Here is a 23,292-nt window from a genome sequence, read left to right on the forward strand (position 1 = left end):
CTGACACCCCTGCACACAATACCGCGTCGTCCGTCACGTCACGTCAGCTGTCAACGCCGTCGTTGTGTACTAAAACGCTGACGCGACGCACTCTACAATTTTCGCACCACAATATAGCGTCCACTGACAGGGCTGACAGGGAAATATTGAGAGAAAACTCGCAAACTCCAACGCAAAATGTTTCATTTATTTTTATTTAAAAAAAACGGGAACATACAAATCAAGTTAATATTTCTAAAAAACGCTTTATATGTAATTTCATCATTATCATTATAATGTTAAAAATAAATTTCAATGACGTTTTTCAACAAATGTGTATCATCGAAGACATAAAATAACGATGATATGATTTTTGAATCTGTTTGTGTCAATCTTTGACGAAAAATATCAAATACGATTAGTTCAAACCCATGCTAACGCGCTTAAATTTTGATATTTTTCAAAACCAAAACGTCGACGCTCGAAAACGCTGCCGTTTAGAACAAGTTTTGCGTTTTAGTACAATGCCTTCGCTGACGCGACGCACCATTGTGGCGACTCAAACGGAAAATGGCATCCTCAAAATTAAATGTCAACGCGACGCGACGATCGACGCTGTATTGTGTGGCAGCCTTTAATCGACTCGTCTTATGTAATAAGGCCCATAATTACGAGGATGTTCTTACGAGGATCATCCCAAGCTTTGGGTAATCTCTAAAACGAGGGCCCGTCTTATGTAATAAGGCCCATAATTACGAGGATGTTCTTACGAGGATCATCCCAAGCTTTGGGTAATCTCTAAAACGAGGGCCCGTCTTCTAGGTCTTTGAGTAGAGCTAGAAAAACGGGGCCGTCTCAGAAACATAGATCAGAACTGAGAGGCCGCCTCCTCACGCTGCGCGTTCGAACTAGAATGATGTATGGTCCTACGCTTTACGTTTCGAAATCAGAAAAAAAGATTTGGATACAACATTTCGGTATCGAATTTTGAATACGGCGAATGCGCCAACATTGTTGTTTCGAGAAAAACGCGTTCGATGTTTGACAGCTCCATAAGCTCCCAGCAAAAATATTATTTTGTTTCCTTTATTTCTCGAAAACCAAATATTCTTTAAATAACTTTATACCATCGAAATGTAGGTCTTCGAACGTACTTCCTCCGAAGCAGCAGCATCTAGGAAGAAATATAAACATCATTCCACCTATCTTTCCCTATCCATTCCCTTCCCAAAAAAAATACAAAAGTAAAAAGTACACTAGCCACGGTAGGAGATGGGATGAATCATCCAATAGGATGAAAATTCCTGAAAAAAAATTGAACGTACTTTTTCACCCAGTTGATAACTCAGTTTGTTTACATTTGGCGCATTCGCCCTATTCAAAATTTGCTACCGATTTGCTCAGTATATTTCTGAGCAAATACTTTACCGCGAAATGTTGCATATTGCCAAAAAGACAAACCGCGAAAAGACTCATACCGCAAAAAATAACACCGCCAAACAAGGCCATTTGCCAAATGGTAAACCGCCAAATCGACCAAACCGCCAATAGTCATGTTGCGTTTAAGGTGCCAAATGGTAAACCGCCAAAATAGTATTCCGCTAAACATTATACCGCTAATTTCAGACATAATAAAATTATTTTCCAACTGTAATAAGATAGAGGCCTACATTGTACTACTCAGTAATATTGTAGAACTGAATAATGCATGAAACTGTGCCGAAGACACTAAACATCTCTCTCTTAAACTGAAAGTTTTATGGCAGTTTGTTTTAATGAAGTTAGGGTGGGTGACCCTACGAAAAATAACGGATTTTTTGTTACTTATATCTTTTCTGGATGATATTTTATAAAAAATATTTATGTAGCAAGATTTTAGATAATTATAAGACGCATCTTTTGCGTAAAACGGATTACCAATATTTGTATTTTTTTTAATTTTATAAGTTAATTTGTCTTGTTAAATGACTCTTTTAGAGCTACGGTAACTCCAAATGAGGCAAGTCGAAAATTTTATCGTTGATTGCATTTGAGAGTTCATATTACAGTAGGGTTGCCATCCGTCCCGCAAAAGCGGGACATGTCCCGCTTTTTTGTTGAGTGTCCCGCTGTCCCGCATTTTCCTCAAAATGTCCCGCTTTTTTTCTTAGAAAAATTTACAAAGTAACTGACTAACACTGGACAAAATCAAACTTTAGTCTCAATTTGAATTCTATGATGAACAGAAAATCTTTCAAATACATCTTTCCCAAGTAAAACTGATTGATTTAAGAGAATCTTCAGGTCACATTTGAAACTTAAACTTGGTCTTCTAGCCTGTTATTAAACCTGAAATGTTGCTTGATATTTCTCAAAATAAGCAGCATTTTTCATAGTTTGTTTAAGGCAATACTGAATAATCCTGAAGCACTAGCATTACAGTAAGATTTTGATTCAGTTAAGTTCAACCAATGTATGAAGAAAATGTTGTTTGAGTTGCCTCCATTTCATTAAAGGTTTTAGAATCGAAGAGATTATTTTTTGTGCCGGAAACTTAGTAAAATTGAGTTATATTATACACCACCTTTTTCGACTCAATTGTCCAAAGTATATTAAGATTAAAGGTGATGGCAATTTTCTTGAGTGTTCATATTTTTGAACAAATTACCAAACAAACTTATTTTAAAACAAATTACTAAAAGGTTTTTTCATGGTATCAAATCCGCCATTTTCATGTACGACTTGAAATATTTTGTCTAAAATAATAAGTTTGGCTACACAATAAAGTTTTTTTTAAACGATTTTCTTAAATGTCCCGCTTTTTTCGGCTGTGTCCCGCTTTTTCTTTGTGAAATGTCCCGCTTTTTTCTGAAAGTATCTGGCAAGCCTATATTACAGTCTTTGCAATCTAAAATAACTGGAGATATGTTTTTTGTTAAAAGCGTTTAATCGTTGTTTGAAGCTTAGTCAAAATTGCTAAGATCTCTAGAAAATAGAGAATTTTTATCTGTATTCTTCAAGAACTCAGAAACTATTGGACCAATTAATTTTGTATGACACCTCTTTTCTCCATCATCTCCAAAAAAGGGTGAGGGGTTATTAAATTGGAGTATATCTCTTTCTATCTGAATCGTTTGAGTTTCTAATTTTTTTGAAAATACCTCGGAAATTTTTTAGTGGCCAATTACTGGGTATAAACTAAAATGAATTATCAAGATATTTAAATTGTTAAAAAAGCAGAAACACTTACCATATTATTTCCGACAGCGTCCTCCAGGTGCCCAACAAGTTCGCTTCCAAGAACCGCTTTACAGTTGGATTCTTCAATCGCGATACTCAGCAGAAATTTGTTACACTACCGTGTGAGCTGGAGTAGTTAAAAGCACTATACATACTTTTCTGGTTGTCGACCAAACACTTTTCATGATTTTTTACTCAAACAATTAAGTACTAAGGTATTGTCATCTAAATAATTTACACCAGGAATTATTAATTTACGTTTCACATATCACGAAACATGTTTGTAATACGTAAGCTTACAGATCAATATATTCACAGATAAAAATCTAGGCACGACTTTCGTAGGCAAATTAATGTACCGTTGACACAAATTGAAATGAACATTATCGAGTTGGAAATTTATCGGCGAATTGTGTCTACGCAATGGCAATGGTAGGGATAAAATTTAAAAGAAAAATCTTGTTCGAAATAAAAAAAATAATACGTGTCGGAAGAAGAAACACTTCCGCCACAAATTCACTTTCTACTGCGTAATGCTGCTACTCTATCATCAAATAACACGCACACTCACTCGCTCAAACGACGAATTAGCCTAGACAACTGGGTAGCTAGCACAAGTAGCAATACCACAATGGTTATCACGGTTACGAGCCATCTTCACGTAGCCACCATCTCCCCAGGTGGTTCCCCAAGAGTTCTTCACCAGCCAGTAGTCCTGTCCGTCTTCACTGGTACCATAACCGACAGCCAATACCTAGAGAAAGGGTAACGATTAGTTGAAAATTTTCGCATAATTAGGGCCAATTTGTTTAAAACTTACACCATGGTCCAGGTTCTCAGAATCGCACTGCGGCTCGTAGTACACTCCCTCAGAGTAGAACTGGAAAGATTCGTGGGAAGCATCGATGGCAACCGAAACGGGTCCAACGGTGGCCAGAGCCTTCTTCAGGGCCTCCTCGTCACCGTTAGGGATATCAACGAAGCCCTTATCGGTAGCGCCAACCGATTTCGGGTTGAAGTGGCAGGTATCGTCGATGGCTTCGTATGGGTAGGACTTCTCCGTATCGATACCCTTGTTGTCCTTGATGTACTGGAAGGCGAAGTCCATCATGCCGCCGTTGCATCCGTTATTGCCGTATTTGCTCGAGCAGTCGACCAGATTTTGTTCCGACAGCGAAACCAATTTGCCCGTTTTGCGGAAGTGTTGTCCCTCCAGGGCACCGGTTGCCGAGAACGACCAGCAGGAACCGCAGTGTCCTGTTATCGTGATTAACATAAGGTGAGATTTGAGTTGAGTGGCATTGCTTTTGTGAAAATAATGCAGTAGTTAGGATTAGCAATGTCTCAAAGCCACAAGAAACGTGAGAGAAATCTTTGAAACATGTTTCTGAAATACTTGATTATGTTTGGAGAAAATAAGAAATTGAATATAAAATAAAATCAGGTTTAATTGAGTCGAATAACTAGCAGCTCTCAATTCTATAGAAATGGTTGAACAGATCTCTTTCTGCCCAATTTCCTGTCAGTCTTGAACCAGACATGCTTTAATGCTGTTACGCTTGCTAATCAAATTGGCCACTCCAAAACTCTTTTGAGCTTATCTGTGACCTATATTTATGATGATTATTAATGCCCACCTTGATCTTTCACTGGGGTAACAGCTCCCTTTTTGCGCCAGTCGACAGTCGTTGGCACCTCTACATTGGCAGGTTCAATGAACGTTATCGGTTCCTCGATGAGCACACTGTTGAGCAGTTTCCTGTTGACAAAAGTTTTTTTTGCGAAAAAAATCTCGTTAGATTCGTTTTGCGGAACGGAACGAAAATAAAGAACGAAATAACGTCATTTTTGTTTAAAGAGAGTTGTTGAATTTGCCAGTCGGTAATTTGATTCATTCTTCGGTATTTTATTCTGGCGCGTTTCTATTTGGACAAGTGTGTCGGCAACAAAGCACCGTATATCTACTCGCGCGCGGTTAACGAGATTATGTTACAACAGCAACTGGAAGAGGTGAATCATTGTCGTCAAATTGCGTTCTAGGAAGCAAGTTCCAACGGAACCGAACAACTGTTATTACATATAACTACTACAAGATGTCAATTGAGGCAAACGATCACTCATTGCACTTCCTCAGACATACAGTCATGCTCATTGTTCGTGACAAACTTACTTTGAGGAGGTTCGGTTGAATCCGTTGAGCGTTTGGACGAACTCTTCGTGGAGCATATCAGCATACTTGTTGACCTTCAGGCGGTACTTTTCATGTCCCGCCTCGAAGCGCTGATTATGCTTGGCGATTTTGTGCTTGTTCTGGACGTAGATCTTCAATCGCAGCTTCTCTTCGCTCTCGCTGTTGTATTTTTTGCGATGTTGCATCTGGAAAAAAATAAATTCTATAATGTAACAATCTAAGCATAACGACAAAACTTGTTTTTTTTCTGGAGGTTTTTGATATGAAGTAACAAATTTTGAACAACCTACACACTAGACCGGCCCATAACAAAAAAACCTAATTTTTGGCGCGGCATCCTCCCCTCCCGATTGGTGCCATTAGGTGAAGAATAACTATCTGAATGTTTCAGCTCAATTGGCTGAAGCACTGGCTGGAGCAATTAAGTTCAAATTTGTATGGAGATTCTTGGCAAAATGTATGAAAAATCAACATACACTCTTTATGGTCTAAAATATGTAGAGAATGCTATTTAGCCCAAAATTGCAAAATTTACAGTTAAAACAATGAGGAAGAAGTTTGTAGACGCGTAACGTGGTACGAGTTTACAGTGCAATTGAAAGTGTGATTTTTCCGCATTTCGCAATTGAGCTGAAACTTTCAGACGATCATTTTTTCACCTAATGGCACCAATCTGGAGGGTGCCGCTTTGAAAAAAACCGTCACTTTTTAGTATGAAAATTAAAAAAAAACTGCACGAACGTCTCATGCAGCTGGACATAATCGAAAAGAATAAATCGAATACAAATATTTAAGAGTTCCGACTGCGTTACCGACATATCATCAATAAAAAAAAACAGGTTTTCATTTCGGATACGAATTACCAGTTCCAGTTAATAAAACGGTATACTCCAGTGATTTGAGTCTTTCGCAGCGTTTCTTCGAATTGAAATTATTCAACCTTTCACACTGGGGTTGAAAAAAAAAACTCAACGATGAGTTGAGTCACCCGCACAATAATCAACTTTTCTCCTTTTTTTATAATTGTAAAGATGACAAAATTCTAATCTAGTATGATCTAATCTTAGTATATCCTTGGCATTGGGATTGATTTTTAAAATTGAATAATGTACACCGGCTGGGGACGGTGGCTACTAAAATAATACTGTCAACTATTTTTTGAAACTTTTAATGCAGAATGTTAAATTTACTTGTACTCTATCCAATAACTGTAAAAGAGATACGGTTCCGACCATAACGGATGTTTACGATGACTTTTCGATAATTTTCTATTTTTAACTACGATGTGAAGTTGATGTGCATGTTTTTCAATCGCAAATTTCTCGTAAACTAGCTGGCTCTTGACGAAAAACTCTACATTGAAACAATCCTTACATTAGAGACAACCAGTTAGAAAAAGAAACGACGATTAAAAATTAAGAAAAAATAGTTTATTTGCAAAGATCTAAAATGTTTAAACAGTTTTTCAAGTTTCTCTCCTTCATTCAATACATTTTTGCTGTATTTAGCATTCGGATAATAAAAAGTTGGTAAAACTACTTGTGTTTTCTGGAATAAGTATATATTTTCGATTAAATCGGATCTCGTGTGTTGTAACATAAATTACACACAATATCACTAGCATGAACTTTTTTCAAAATTTTGGACGGTTCGAGCAATAAAGTAACGTATTCAACCAAGAAAATACAAATTTGTTGAAAATTTCCTGAGAAATCAAAGGGAAAATCTACTGTCCCCACTTACTCCATAAGGCGGGGTAAGTGAAGACATCAGCAGTCCATAACAATTCACGTGATAACTTTTTTCGCTTTTCGTCTATCAAGCTCATTTCTTCAGCATTTGTAAACAACATGTTTTGCATCTCATTGAATGCGATTTTATCAAAATTGATCCACTGCTGATTTTTTAAAGTTGAAAACCGTTCCCACTTACCCCGGTGTACCTTAAATAGAATTGGGGGAAGGGATACCACCCAAAAGCCACAACAAATCTCAGGACAAAACCTTTTTGAATGCATAGGAGAAAACGGTTTCGAACCTACAGGTGATTTTGAGAGTTGTTTTCCGGAGCTGTTTTGCTATCCTGAAATCTGTCCTGTAATTTCAGCTCTTGAAAATATAGGACAACATCTTCTCGACCACAGGAGAAAAGATTCAATGTGTATGAAATTGAAAATATAAGTGCATAATAAGCGCTGATTTTGAGAATTTTCATGAAAATGAGGTGCTTTTCTGTTAAAAATCATTGAACCGTCACCTAGCTCAACATGCTTCGGTACTACGAATGTTGAGCTCGAACTGATCATTTCACAACACCGGATAACCCTGATATTCGTGGTGAATAGTATTATTCCATAGGGAAGTCTTTTGGGACCCTCTCTAATCATCACTGTTATTAACAAGCTTGTGGCATTGTAATATTGTTTCCGCTTATTGCCTAAAAGGTTGTTTGATCTTAAAAGAGCCCTGTATAGATTTTAGGATTTTGAGCATTTTAGATCAATATTTACAGCAGACGAACATTGAGAAACATGGCAGGAATAAATCGACTAATTAGGTAGTTCCGAAGGAGTTGGCTGATGGAAGATTTAATTCTTTGTATTTTCTATCAGATAGAAATTGAAGCTAATGAAGCTACCATTTCAATTATTTCCGCGAAATTGCCTTAAGACCGACTGAAAAAAAAACTCACTTTGTTGGTTCATTGTTATTATACCCAATACATATTTTCATTTGCTTTTACAATGTCATTCACTTGGACATAAAAAACAATTTACGAACGCCTCGTTAGACAAATCAGCCATCTTTTGAGGTTCATTCAATAACGAAGGATTTCTTAGGTGTCGATTGTTAGAACAGATCGCTTCCTGGTTGATTTGACTATGTCATCTAAGTTGGTTCAATAGAAATTCACATACGCTGTATCATGGCCGTAGGAACGGGGGGGGTTTTGGGGGTTAAACACCCCCCATGAGGGTCCAAAAACGCAAGGGAGGTATTCTACTCTACACTCAAAATTTTAAATTCATTATCAAATTATGATAATAGTGTAAAGTTATTCAAGAGTAACAATCTATACTAAGACTTATGCCAAAACCTCAAAAATCCATCCAAAGTTCAAAATTCTGCAACAGTTTTTCAAAACTTTCTCATTTGTTCATAAAATAAGGTTGCCAGAACTACTATATCATAGAAATTCAGGTCCAAATATAAAATTTTAAATTAAACCCCTTTTGGAGGTTCCGCTTCCATATTCCCATAACCAAAATTTTATTTCTATATATTTTCGTATTTTTGATTCTGTATCAAGCTCTGGATTCTTGATTTTCAGTTCGAATAATCATAAGAAATTAGGAATGAAAAGCTGCTTTGAAATCCTGGTTCAAATTCGGTTTTGCATTTCATATCAATTTAAATCATGTTTATCGAAAATCATATCCATTTTCGATATATTTTGGTTATATTTCTGATATATTACATTATGATTTAATTATGATATTATAATGATAATTTTGATTTTTCGAAAATGAAAGAAAGAAAAAATTTGTTCTAAATTCAAATTCGAAGTTCTTAAACTTTATCCTAACACAAAACATTAAACATCCAAGTTCATCATTTGAAACTCAAATTCAAATTCATCATTTGAAATTCACATGTTAATTCAGAATCACAAGACAGATTGAAAATACATAATTTAAATAAATGAATTAGGAATAAACCTGCACTACAGAATTTATTTAAAAGATTCGTAAATGAGGGCTCTGAAACTTGGCTCATAAAATTCTGATTTGGAATTAAGATTCGGAAATCGTATTTTTTGTACTTTTCAAAAATCGTACAGAAATTCGGAAACAGATTCAGAGTTCAATTTTTGAATTCAGGTTCAGAATTCAGATTGAAACTCCAGAAAAATGTGAGTGAGTTTTTCAATCAACATAAAATTGTTAAGGAATTCAAGAAAACATCTATATATATAAAAAGCAATTTCTGTATGTTTGTTTGTTTGTTTGTTTGTTTGTTTGTCCTCTATAGACTCAGCCGTCTTAAGAGCTAGAGAGCTGAAATTTGGCATGGATACTCATTAGGACCAGGAAGGATGAAAAATGTTTTCAGATTTTCGGATGACCCCTTCTGAAGTGGGTCGTCCATACAAGACAAATAATGTTTTCACGATATTGACGTTATTTTTCGTCGGATTGTGTTGAAAATTTGCACATGAGTGTGTTGAAAGACGAGCAATCGATTTCAGGTGTAAAATTTTGTATAAGGGGACAGCCAAAGGGGTCGTCCATATTAACTGCTCGCTGTTTTTGCGATATTGACGTCATTATACATCGTATTCAGATGAAAATTGGTACACGATAGTTTTGAATGACGTGCAATCGATTTGAGGTATCCAATTTAATGTAAGGGGCCGGCAAAAGGGGTCGTCCATATTAAATTTTCAGTATCTTAGTGATATTGTCGTTTTTATACATCGGATTGGGATGAAAATTTGCATATAGGAGTTATTAGGGACAATCAACTGATTTCACTTATCCAAACTAAAATCAGGGGTCGGCCAAAGGGGTCGTCCATGTTAACTATTCACTGTTAATGCAATATTGTCGTTTTTATACATAGGATTCAGACGAAAATTAGTACATGAGGGTTTTGAGAGATGAGCAATGGATTTCAGGTATTCAATTCAGTTTAAGGGGCTGGCAAAGGGGGTCGTCCATATAAACTTTTCAATATTTTTGCAATATTGACGTTATTATACATCGGATTGGGATGAAAATTTCCACACGGTAGTTTTCACGGACGGAAAATCGATCTCAAATGTCAAATATTTTGCCAGGGGTCGACGAAAGGGGTCGTCCATATAAATTAGTTTTTCACAGTTTTTAGCAATATTGACGTTATTATACAATGGATTGCTTTGAAAATTTGCACACGGGAGTTTTGAGGGGAGGGCAATCGATTTCAGATATCAAAGATTATATGTATAAGAGCTTCCGAAAGGAGTTTAGCTTTTTGGCAATAATTGCGTTATTATGCAATGATTTAGTCGAAATTTATACACGTGGTTTTTGATTCCTGATTTCAAATTTAGTAGAAGACGACAGACGAAGTGATCGTCCAATATTTTTGCAATTATTACTTTATAATGAATCTGGAAAATTGACTTTCATACAAACAGTTCATGACGTATTCCAAGTTGAAAGCGAAACGGAGTTCGTATGGGATCAGCTAGTGAACTTATAAATTTGCTGCTATTCAATTTCCAGATTTAAAATATTTTAATCAGTATAAGTTTGTACACATAATTAAGCTGAAAATCTTTAATTTGGGTTAATTTTCTAACTTTTGTTTTATGGAAAACATTCCAAATTCAATTTAAAAAATCATCCACCGGAATTTCAGTATGTAATTGATTCTTTATGAAAAATATTTGCTTTTAAAGAAATATATACCTGATCTTCACCTAAAAAAACTGCACAAAATTTTATATTTTCTCAACATTTTTAACATTGCAGTTTTTTAAGCCAAATTTTAAATTAAAGTCATAATTTTAGTTTCTTCAAGTTTGCATCAAGCAAATGTTTTTTTTTTTTGGAAAATTTGATTTATTGTCATCAAAGGTTAGAATCTTGGAACTTGCAAAAGGGTTTGGAAGATTGAGCTTGTTTGATTTGAGAATTGAATAAGCTTTTTTTTTAGAGAAAATTGAAGGCTTCCCCAAAATGAACTTATTTTATGCTCAAGTTGAATAACTTAAATTTACCAGATTCTTAAACAAATTCAAACATGTTAACAATCGATGAAAGCAAATTCCATATTTTGTTTCTAAATGTTTCAATATAAAAATCTAGCTCACCCTTTAGGTGGACCATTTTTCTAAAGTTATGATTTCACGCGAAAACTATCAATGAGTACATAAAAATGAATCATCATAAAACATAATTTGTTTTTATAATTTTTAATCGTGCTTTGTTGGGCAAAAAATCATAGATAATAATCAGTCACCAAAACCCCCCCCATGAGTCGGTTCTTCCTACGGCCCTGCGCTGTATGTTTCTGAAGTATAAATTTACAGCACATTTGAAGTTGATCAAAACGATATTTCTCAATCACTGATTGCTTCAATAGACCTGACAGCAACCAGTTGTAGACTTGTAGCACATTCTTTGCAAACAAATGATGGGGATCAAAATTTCCACATCATTTGTTTGCATCAAGCGAGATAAATCTCTGTAAATGGAGCGATTATTGGTTTTGGTTTACAGTTTTCAAACAATCAGATACTTCAACATAAGAATTAATTAGTTATGATTAAAAACAAGCTACAACATTTAGAAGTGTTGCTCAAGTATCGCTTTGAAACTATTTGAGAACGTTTTGTTTCTGAGAGCTTGGTCTGCTAAGGCTGGCTTGGTTGCGGAAGATTCGTGGCTTGGTTGTTCATACCCAGGCCGGCAAAGAGAAAAAAGGCTTAATACAGATTTGGTGGTATTCAAATATAAGCTACTCCTATAGACTATGTATTTTGATGTTAAAGAGTGTTGTCAGTTTTTTAATAGTTATCTCTATTAAAATAAAGACAATAAAATTTCAGAAATATCAAAACTCTCTGATTTTATTAAACCAATCCAATTATTTTCATCACTAAAAAATTAAAAAAAATGAGTTTTAATAAAATATGTTCGAAACAACAATATGGAAATAAAAGATAATTAACGAAATTAATTGAACACAATAGATGATTGATAATGAATTTAAATTTTTCAGAAGACGAGACCATCGTCCAGCGTCAAGCTGTCATCGTGTCATCAAAAGTTTACATTAAAAATCACGTATTATTTAGCCTAATGGATCAAATTGAAGACTAGTTATTTTCCCTACCTAGTATCTTTAGGTCAGATGAGACAACAGGTCAACAAACCCAACGAGTTTAGGTTAGTACTTACGTGATGTTTTTGAAGGAAAAACAATCTTCATTTTCATAAACGAGTGTACCGGGTTTGGAGTGTTCAATCAAATATCCTGTGCATCTTATAGTCTGCAATCTCCATGCTCCGTGTATATCGCTGAATTAGCAGCCATTCATTGGGCACTGGATAACATAGCCACGCGAACCGTTGAACACTATTTCATTGTAACGGACAGTCTCAGCTCAGTTGAGGCTATTCGTTCAATAAAGCCCGGAAAGCACTCACCGTACTTCCTTGAGAAGATACGGATAACGTTGAGTGCTTTATCAAGACGCTGCTTTAGCATCACCTTCGTTTGGGTTCCTTCACATTGCTCGATAGTGGGCAATGAGAAGGCAGACTCACTAGCGAAGGTGGGTGCAACTGAAGGCGATATTTATCAGCGTCAAATTGCCTTCAATGAGTTCTATTTTTTGATTCGTCGAAACGCTCTCGTCAACTGGCAGCGCAAATGGTACGAAGATGAGAAGGGCCGCTGGCTCCACTCGATTATTCCAAAGGTAAGCCTCAAACCCTGGTTTAATAGGTTGGACCTGAGTCGGGATTTTATTCGTATATTCTCTCGTCTCATGTCCAATCATTATTCCATGGATGCGGTACTCTATCGTTTAAATATTGCTGGCAGCAATTTGTGTGGCTGTGGCCAAGGTTACCACGACATCGAGCATATCGTTTGGTCATGTGAGGTCCATCTAGCCGCCAGAGCGGATTTATTGGACTCCCTTCGGGCCCGAGGGAAACCACCCTACACCCCAGTAAGAGATGTATTAGCTGCGATAGACCTTGATTACATGTTTGAAATCTACCTCTTCTTAAAAGCTATAAACCTCCGTCTCTAACCAATCCTTTACTATTTTCTCTATATCTATTCTAGTTTTTAACAATGAATTGTAAATACAAAAAAAAACTGACTTTGGCTCCTTAAAACCTTCGGTATGAGCCGTTTCAAATAAACGAATTATAAAAAAAAAAAAAAAAACCTTCATTTTCTTCGTTGCATTCTTCTCTAAATGTTCCACACAACACATGTGGTGACTCATGTAGATAAAAATTTATTATAACTCAGTTTAGAAAAAAATACATAATTTTTCAAATTCATTCGTTGATTTTATGTTTTACCAAGCTTTTTTGAAAATTGAAAGTGTAATTGTTTTATAGGGGAGTATGACGTTTAGCGTAATGTTAGGCGTTAGTTAGGCGAAGCAAAAATTTTGAGTCATCTCACATTACGCGCCGCATTAATCTTTGAACTTCACTGTTCATAAGGCGGTAGTGATTGATGATTATTTATTTATTTATTTATTATTATTTCACCTTCGACTATGTCCCACAGATGTGTACTTATGAACTAATCCTTAATCTAAATGAACACTTGCTTAAATTAAAGTCGAAAATGTGGTAAACATTATTAAAATGACGACATGAATTTTCCAGAGGGTTATTAAGGCCATATTGTGTACGATGAGTTGGGAGTCTTAGGAAATAGTAATGGCGTAATGTTCTAGACGGCGCACTGATCTGTAGTTTCTCGAGCAACTCCCTGCTATCTATGTTGCTCATCAGAAGATCATAAATGAACAAACGTTGTAGAAGAGTTCTCCTTTCAGCGAGTGTCGGCAGTCCAATGAGCCTGCACCGCTGCTCGTATGGCGGTAAGTTGACAGGATCGTTCCAACGTAGCGTTCGAAGTGCGTAACGTAAAAAGCTTTTCTGGACTCGCTCGATGCGGTTAGCATGGACGTCATGGTAGGGGGCCCAGACTTGAACACAGTATTCTAACACGGTCCGGACAAGAGAATTGAACAGCGTTTTCAATTATATAACAAATACCCGTTACAAAACCTCAATATTTGCCTTAACAATTCTCACGGTTTGAGCCACATTTCTTATCATGCTGGAGTGCAAATATGTTACGGTCCTATTGATTAAACATTTCAAATGAGCTGAACATAATTCTTTCCGGTTTGCCAGTCAAAACAAACAATACGTTCGTTCCACAATTTCTCGTACTATCTGCTGACGAATGCCGATCGCACGGGAAGGCGTAGAGTGGTGAAGAAAGAGAGCTCACTTTCTTTCGCCCCATTCTAAACCTGAAAAAGATTTGTTCTGAGCAAGCACTTTTCAAACAAATATTTAGAATAGTTGATATTTGTTTAAAAATAATGTAGAAAACAAGCTACCCCATTCAGAATCTTCCCACAGGCACGTGCAGGCCACTTTCTTCGATGTCATATAAATAAGTGAGTAAGTGCATAAATTGTTATGTTTTTCGAGACAGCTAGCGGTCAACCGGGAGAGACCGGACTTAAAATGCGTCGCCGTGTTGAATGGAGCTGTCCTCACCCTTGAACGTAGGTATAGCTGTAGCGTTCAACTTGAAATGAAAACGTGTTTGTGGCAAGGTTGTTTTTATGGTTTCATCATTTTCTTTCTTCCCTGTGGTGAGGTTGATTTTTGCAACCCAAAGAGATTCGACGATTAACAAAATAGAAGAGAATATTTTTCTACCTGCCTCGGTTGTACGAAAGTAGAAAGAAAATATCCCAGAACTTTTATTATCATTCATAGAGAACCATCATTCATAGCAAAATCCATAGAGATCAATTCTGGTTTAGGGCCGGAACGGCATTTAGCCTTAAGGCAGAATACAATGCTTTCAATTCTGTGCTATTTCATTCTATTTCATGAGTAAAACTGTTTGTTAACAGAATAAACACAATTTGATAAATTAATTAAAGCGAAATGATTGAATCATCGCATTTCAGGACAAACATTTATGGGATTCATTAGATGTATTTAATTAAGATTTCCTGAAAATAAATCTTTGAATGAAAAGTATTTAATCAAAATAAGAGGGTGACAGCAATTTCAAATGCTGCAAATTTTTTTTTTAGAATACGTTCAAGAATTTCTTGTTTCTCAAGTATGTGATAGTTTCGCATCCGCTGTGAAACATGTAGTAGGAACAATTTAAAGAAAGTTTATCTATCGTCAACATTAAAAAAAATCCTTTTCAGCCAACATTTTTGGGTGTCGAGTGGTGCGTTAAAGTTTGATAAACTTATTGACATCAAACTGTGCCTTTGTGTTTTATCACATTCAACGGTTTTTTAGAACACAGTGCGAACAAAAAGCATCCATGAAATTACACATACCAAATGAGATAAGGCAAACATTAACAAAAACAACCAAGCTCAAATGATTATTATTCGGTCAGACGAATCCTCCCCCTTTTCAGTCACTTGATAATCACTTCAGCTGGTCTCTGGTACCTATACAGATCTTTCGATCACAACAACAACAACTTTGCCTTTTTTTATTGTCGTCAGCTGTGTTGTTTTGCTCTGACCAGAGTGTAGTCGAACTGTACTTGTTTTTGTCGGGGATTTTACGTTCCTTCCTTGTCCACGATATTTGGTTCCCACACATTAGCCCTCTTACCCTGCTGCTTTGGCAATTGCGATTTCGAATGATTCATTAAAAGCCAGAGCCAGATGCACCAGCTTATATAAAATGGAGGATTGAGTATTTTACTACAATCAACAGTTAATGAAATATTATTTGGACCCTCATATTTTTGTCTAAAGATTCTCAATTAGCAACCGAAAAATATGCTGGAGAAATGAAGTAATTCGTAAAGGAGATAAGATTCTTTTGTGTCTTCCGTTTACAATCGGAACCATTTTGACCCAGAAAAATTGAGCTGGACTTGTATGCGAATCTAATTCGAACTGCGTCATTGAACCAGAACGCCTGATTAAATCGGGCAAAATGGCTTCGGAACAATTCTATGAATAATAATGACTGTTTAAATAGTTCCGCAAATCGATCATTGCCTAATTCTCACATTATTATTCACCATGTCCTAGGAATAGTGCTTTGTCTACTTCATAGGAACCTTTTTTGAATACGGAAATTAAAACTCACCTTGTACGCGGTCCATTCTTCCTTGACCAGCTCAAAGATGTTGACGGCACTGGCCGCGGCCACAAAAGCCACCAAAAAAATCAAAATCTTCATATTTGCGTTTGGTAGTCTCGGGGTCGAGATCTTCTTGTATCACTATGGTTGAATTTAATTTGCAACTGCGAACGACAAAGAAAGGCCAAAAATGGATGTGTTAGTTATTATATGAAGGAGGGGTTTTGATATTGGCCCTATCACTATCAGAAAGGGTTGTTGCATCATCTTATCGATGCTTTTATATTGGAAACATAGCTTTCTCGGAAGCACTTACTTAAACTATCAGTCTTGGTTATGGAAATTATTTCACTTTGTAACACTTTCACTGTAGCAACTGCACAGCTTGGGTAAGCTTCCACACTTGGTTAACAAATAACACCGAATGAACTCGAATATGCAGAAGGATTCGTTTAAATCCGTTTTGGTTCCCTAATCCCCTATTCAAAATATTCTCTTTCGCTCACCTCTTCACACTCTCTCTACTTTGTTTACATTGTTTTGTGCGTAAAACTCTCTCGCTTTTCCTTTTCAAAACTGGCGATTCGGATTCACCAGAGAAAAGAGAGCGTTTGAGCATCTTCATTCTCCGGAGCTCATTCTCTCTCATTGGTCCTGTTCAACAACCCAATTCATTTATGTAATGAACGAACGATTTTTAAAACATCTGATTCAGATTTTTCTCAGAAGTTAGATGAGTCATTCGATAACGAATTACAAAGAACTTTTTTAACTGGAGGAAAAAAAATCAACTACAAAATCTGTAAAAAAAATACGACTTCTTTCTGAGTATCTAAAATATTAGAAAACCACCACCTCTCAAGAGACACGAAAGTGTTGAATTGTTTAAAAATATAAGCCTCAAAAATTGTAAAATGTTCAACAATTTCAAAAATTAAACGTGAAATGTTTTCTTAAAATAACACAAAACTTTGAACGAAACATTCCATAGTGATTTGATAAACCAATCTGGGTCCGACAGATTTTCAATAAAGTGAACAGCTACGGAAAGTAATGAATTTTTTTTAAAATATTATTCAAACCTTTAAGAAACAATTCTCTGTCATTAAATATAGTACTTTTTATATGAAATATATTTGATAAGAATTCTAATTGAAAAGTTGATGTGAAATTGTCTTTCTTTACTATCTAAAAAAATCAACTGATAATGAAGTTATTGAACAGACCTTCTTTATGCTACGAGCTCCGGGATGGCTGCGCTCATATTTCTGACAGTACTTCAGTTTGAGCAACATCGAAATCAAATCACGTCCGGCTACGGCGTATTGTCTGAAGATTGCAGCGCTGTGTCGGAAATAATTCCGTAATCCGCGATGGTGACCCAGGAACAGATACAGCAGGAAAAGGCGGCTCGCCGTGCTGCCCTCCGCAATGAGTACTGGCGCACGATGACCAATCCGCATGCCCATCTGCACGGTGAAAGCACCGGAGTGGTATGTATTTTGTTTTCCTTTTCGAAAAGGCCCTTGTTATGTCATCATGTGTAGAGCTCTGCAGATATCAAAACAATCCGTCGTAACGCTAATCCGCTGGCTTGAATATCTCGTTTCAGTTCGATGCTGGTATCGCACGTTTCCAGGCCATGCGTGTTAGTCACTTCGAGCACTTCAAGCCAACGGGGAAAACTTTCAAGATCGGTATGTTGATGACGGTGATTCCGATCGTGGTTTACTCATGGATGATGAAGAATGAACGGGACGGACGGGAACATCAATACCGCACAGGACAGGTCGCGTACAAGGATCGCCGTTTCAAATTTATCTAAACATTTGAACATAATTCACCCGGCTACGGGAAAAGCTTTCGGATGAATAAACGTTTGCTGAAGTTCTCCAATTTTAGTTGTTTAGCGATAACAGTTTGAATTTTTTATTTCTCCTCCAATTGTTTATCTCGGGTGATAACGTGATCCTCGAATTTGACCATATAAGTCGTTCCTTTGTGCCAATGGGCGGATACCTGACATGTCTGGAAAAGGAAGAACAAGCCTTCAATTTAAACTACAATAATTATGGAATAAAAAAATAGTTTTCTTTATCCTAAGAAATTTCAGCAAATATACGAGTATGAAAATCACTAAATTCTAAGACTGTCCTTTTTACCACATGCAAATTTGATTGAGCCAAGTTTAATAGTAGGTAAAGTAATAATAACAAGAGAAAGTGGAAATATGTAGAAAGTTCAATTCAAGGCGTAGCCAACCAGCTCGAATTAATTTTGGACCAAAATTTTTGGTAAACCGTTTTGAAGACACTTCAGTTTCTACATGAGGGAATGTTTCTAAACGAATCCGACAAGGATGATAACCGCACATGGTCGAAATTACTAAATCGTAAAATAAAATTTAAAGCTTAGGAGTAGTATATCATATTTAGAAAACTATCAAAATCAACTACCTTTCTACTCTCTACTCCAGTCCGGATTAAGTTTTTTTTGTATAAAATTCGATTTGAAAAGATTCTGCTATAGGATGAACACTTGATATGTAGGCTAACAGATTTGGGGCATGCAAAACTACTTAATTAATGCAATTAGAAATGCAATTGTTGAGCCAATTACATCAGCCATTTCCTCTGTACAACAAATAGAGAGTGCGTAAAACATTGCACTAAATATTTTCACTATCAGGATGCTTTTTACCCTTCAATACGCCCCATCTACTATCCGCATCATTATGACCCACATCACACCAAACGCAGGCTCAGACATTAGGCCAAAAGCTCTCAAGTGAATGAACTTAGTATGTCCGTCAAACTATTCGCGTGATAAGCGGCAGGCAAACAATTATGCGTTTCGCTTCTTTCAAGCCATTTAAGCTTATCTTTTTCTTTAGTATTGACGAATTAAAACGAAAGAAGTCGTAATACTAGTTCGATGCGTCATATTTTCACAGCACTTTGATAGTGCGGAATTACACCGACTTTAACCAGATCTTTCCTTACTTTTTTAATCAGAAAATAAGTAGGTGAATGCGCAAAGCAATCTAGAAGGTCGGAAACGGCGCACGCTGTGGTCAAGAAATAAGGATTCAATGCGCCCGACAACGTTGCATCAACAATCGATAAAGAGTTACTACAACAATACTTACGAAACCGCAGTTGGAAAGCACGGCCTGGATGATTCCAGCCACAAAAACAGCACAATTTAGCGAACCCTTATCTTTTGGCACGCTGATGAACTTATTCACTAACGGTTCCTTCTCGATGATGTAGTATGTGCATTCGTCATCGGTAGCGTGCTCCAGTTTGTCCGCTTCCTTGCCAAAGAGAGTCTGCGTAATAGGTTTGACAGAAAACAAATTGGTTGTTCATAATATTTCATTTTTGCAATACGGGTTCAGTAATTGAGATTAAAGGGATATCAAATAGATTTTAATAACAAAGTTCAGATTTTAAATAACAAAAATATTTTTGTGAGAAGTAAAATACGCCCCCTCTTTGAGTTATCCGATTCAATTACCTTCCAAAGTGTTGTTTTGATGAAAAGCAACATGTTGATAAGTTTGGTTTCTCGTTTGGAATTTCGTTCTCGAACAAAGTAGAGATCAATGATTCGACAGCCTACATCTTTACCCAAATCATGTAACCTGAAAGAAACGAGCATTAACTTATTACCTTGATCCTCAGTTAAACTAGCAAGTTCTTACTTGTTTTGTAAATCCGGGATGGTGTTGACCCGAGTTTGGGAGTATTGCACGACTTCCGAGAACAGTAACGCATAGCAGCTCAGCGATACTTCCCCCTTGCCTCGACTCAGCGGTTTGTCGAGAATACTCAGCTTCGGTCGGTTGGATAGATTGAGATTTATCTTTTCCATTTTAAATACCTATAAGCTATTCTTTTTCTAACAATGCACGAAATAATCTTCTTTCGGAATGATTATTTTGTTTACAATTTGGATCTTTCGTGCGATCTTTGGAAAACAACCGAATCGCATCAATTCACACTCTCGCGGATGGATTCTCTTTCGCTATTTTTGTAGCTCAAATCTCACTGAGAGATTTGTCATTCCTCTCTCGCCTGTTTATACAATCAAATGAACTATATCCTCGTAACGGTACCGCACTAAAATTGAGTAACTCAACCAACTCAACTGTTGTTAGAAGATTGTAAATTTTAAAAACTAATTTTAAGTGCAGATTTGAGTTTTAATGAGAATTAATAATTGAATGTGAAAGTTAAAAAGCGTTCACTATTAGTGAAATTTTAAATTTGTGATCCTCATATTGTTTTTGTGAAAAATGCACGTTTTAAGGACAGGTAAGTTTATCTAATCATTTTTTTTTTGTAAGGGCGGAACAAATTTAAAATCCTTTTGTCACATGGAGTTGAGACATTCACAAAGGGGGAAGGATAATACAAAAAATAATCCAAAATTTATATATTTTTGAAAATTGGTCAGGCATTCGTCTCGCAACAGTTGACTCAAGCGGTTGTGTTTCTGTCATAGTGAACCGAATTGTGAGAAGTGTTGATACCAACCAGTGCAGTGAGTGGTTACCGTCCGTGCCGTTCCGTGTTTCCCGATAGATCCGGTCTTATGTGCCGTTCGTCTATGGGAGAAGGACCAGGCGGGTGGTTTTTATAATCACAGTGTTTCCCACCATAAGTGATCCTCCATCTTTGGTGTTCTCCAGCAGCGAAGACAATAGACCCTGCTGAAGATATTGAAAAGCCAACAAAAGGCCACGTTGGAAACAGGTGGTATAGGGTGTATCCAATAATAGGGTTACCCAAAAATACAAAGTTGTTTTTTCCCAACAAGTTTTTTTTTGGTTTTTTTTTTTTTTTTCTTATTATTTTTACCCTTTTTCCTTTTTTACCCTTTCGTTTTCTATGCTGAACCTATATTTTTATGTTAACATATTTAATTATTCATTTTATTTTAATTTTTTTCAACAATTTGACCTCAATTGATAAATCAAATTTCGATATAACTTTTACACGGTTTCGTTCTCCACTAACCCATTAGCTAGGGAAGTCACCCACTAATGGATGACGGCGGCGAGGGAGGAAAAGATCCTCCCATCCGAGAGGCACTTATTTCCAAAGATTTTTTTTCCGATGAATCTGACCATGACATAGCACCTAATGTTCCCATGTATATATCGGACACCGAAAATAACCCTTCTCCTTCCCCTACCCCTCAACCACCAATCGACGGGACCTTGGGTGGTTTACATCCGGTCCAAAACTAATGGGAAATCACCCAACGTGATTTCAATTGCACGGGACCTCGATCGATCTTACCCTTCCGTAATAAGCTACCAGCCTATGAGACCGCACAAGATGCGCATTGTTGTTGGTAGCTTGAAGGAAGCAAATGCCATTGCTTGTGACCCGAAGTTTACGATCGAATACCGCGTTTACGTTCCCGCTCGTGACGTGGAAATCGACGGAGTGGTAACGGAAGAGGGTTTGACCGTCGATGATCTGGTGAAGTCCGGGGTTGGCCGATTCAAAGACCCTGCTCTTCCCACGGTCAAGGTGTTGGACGCGCGTCAACTAAAGTCAGCATCTGGCGAGGGGGAAAAACGGAAGTTTTCCCTGTCGAACTCTTTTCGGGTTACCTTTTCCGGCACTGCACTTCCTGATTACGTTGCGATCGGGAAGGTTCGTCTACCTGTGAGACTTTATGTGCCTTCGGTCATGTTCTGCCAGAAGTGCAAGCAGTTGGATCATACGGCCGCCTACTGCTGCAATCAGGCACGCTGCTCTAAGTGCGGGGAGAAGCATGAGGAAGCTTCGTGTACAACACCAGCAGCAAACAGGTGTTTATATTGCACTGGGGAAGCATCTCATGCTCTCTCGGCGTGTCCGAAGTACATATCGCGCCGGGAAAAAATCAAGACTTCTCTAAAAACTCGTGTCAAAAAGTCCTATAGAGACATGCTAATAAAGTCTTTGCCAATCGTCTCAGAAAACCAGTTTGGCCTTCTAAGCGAGGATGAGTCCGAAGGGGAGGATCCATGTGAAGGAACATCAACTGGGCCATTCTTTAATAAAAATGTTTCACAGGCTCCAAAAAGGAAACGCACAACTAACAAACAACCCCTATTAGCTGCCAGCAAAATTAAAACTAAAAGAAATCCTCAAAGTGGAAATAGTAATTCTTCCCCTCCTATTCAGAATCCTCCGGGTTTTAATCCATCCCCGAAGGACTTCCCTCCACTTTCTGGGAAGTCAAAACCCCAGGCTTCCCTTCAGAACTCAGGCCCATCAGTAGCTAACAGGAATGCTACAATTTCCAGAGAAACTGCATCTGATCCATCGTCGAATAGTTTTCCCAGCTTTTCGACTGATGGTAAGATGAAATTCTCGGAAATTGTTGCGTTCATCCTGGACTTTTTCAGTGTACCAGCAGGATGGAGAACTATGATTAATATGTTTGTACCCCTTTTGAGAGAAATTTTAAAAAAGAAAGCTCTCACCATGACCCTCATTTCAGAAACAATTTCTTTTGATGGCTAATTCATTCAATGAGGGAAGAGAAATTGTTTCTGTATTACAATGGAACTGCAGAAGTATTCTACCAAAATTAGACTCTTTTCAAGCTTTGGTACACAATTTGAATTGTGATGTGTTCGCCTTATGCGAAACTTGGCTCTCTCCAAACGTAGATTTCTCCTTCCACAGCCACAACATTATTCGCCTGGATCGTGATGGTCAAAGAGGGGGCGGCGTTCTTTTGGGGATCAAGAAATGCCACTCTTTCTATCGTATTCCACTACAACCATCTCCAGGTATTGAAGTCGTCAGTTGCCAAGCTAGAATTAAAGGCCAAGACCTTTGCCTAGCCTCGGTATATATTCCGCCAAATTCAAGCGTGAGCGGGAACCAATTGGCGAATATTATTTCACTTCTTCCAGAACCCCGACTAGTTCTGGGAGACTTCAACTCCCATGGCGTGGGCTGGGGTAGCTCACGTGATGATGATCGTGCTAACA

The 23,292-nt window shown here is 37.1% G+C and overlaps 3 protein-coding genes across 3 annotated transcripts; 1 reads left to right on the forward strand and 2 right to left on the reverse strand.

Annotated features, from left to right (window-relative positions):
* Positions 1-3,444: 3,444 nt before the first annotated feature.
* On the reverse strand, positions 3,445-16,759 carry LOC129746051 (cathepsin L). The gene is made up of 6 exons (XM_055739479.1): positions 16,603-16,759; positions 16,293-16,450; positions 5,369-5,574; positions 4,836-4,957; positions 4,019-4,455; positions 3,445-3,952 (listed from the first exon to the last, which is right to left on the reverse strand). The coding sequence occupies exons 2-6, from the start codon at positions 16,383-16,385 to the stop codon at positions 3,791-3,793; spliced, it is 1,020 nt and encodes a 339-aa protein (XP_055595454.1). The 5' UTR covers positions 16,386-16,450; positions 16,603-16,759; the 3' UTR covers positions 3,445-3,790.
* A 795-nt stretch (positions 16,760-17,554) lies between these two features.
* On the forward strand, positions 17,555-18,202 carry LOC129745913 (uncharacterized). The gene is made up of 2 exons (XM_055739301.1): positions 17,555-17,779; positions 17,899-18,202. The coding sequence occupies exons 1-2, from the start codon at positions 17,660-17,662 to the stop codon at positions 18,109-18,111; spliced, it is 333 nt and encodes a 110-aa protein (XP_055595276.1). The 5' UTR covers positions 17,555-17,659; the 3' UTR covers positions 18,112-18,202.
* LOC129745912 (trafficking protein particle complex subunit 5) lies at positions 17,570-20,309 on the reverse strand. The gene is made up of 4 exons (XM_055739300.1): positions 19,993-20,309; positions 19,806-19,932; positions 19,435-19,617; positions 17,570-18,314 (listed from the first exon to the last, which is right to left on the reverse strand). Exons 1-4 carry the CDS (start codon positions 20,160-20,162, stop codon positions 18,216-18,218), a joined length of 579 nt encoding a protein of 192 aa, XP_055595275.1. The 5' UTR covers positions 20,163-20,309; the 3' UTR covers positions 17,570-18,215.
* Between the last annotated feature and the right edge of the window lie 2,983 nt (positions 20,310-23,292).

The sequence above is a fragment of the Uranotaenia lowii genome, chromosome 2, assembly GCF_029784155.1.
Source record: "Uranotaenia lowii strain MFRU-FL chromosome 2, ASM2978415v1, whole genome shotgun sequence".
Classification (NCBI taxonomy): Eukaryota; Metazoa; Arthropoda; class Insecta; order Diptera; family Culicidae; genus Uranotaenia; species Uranotaenia lowii.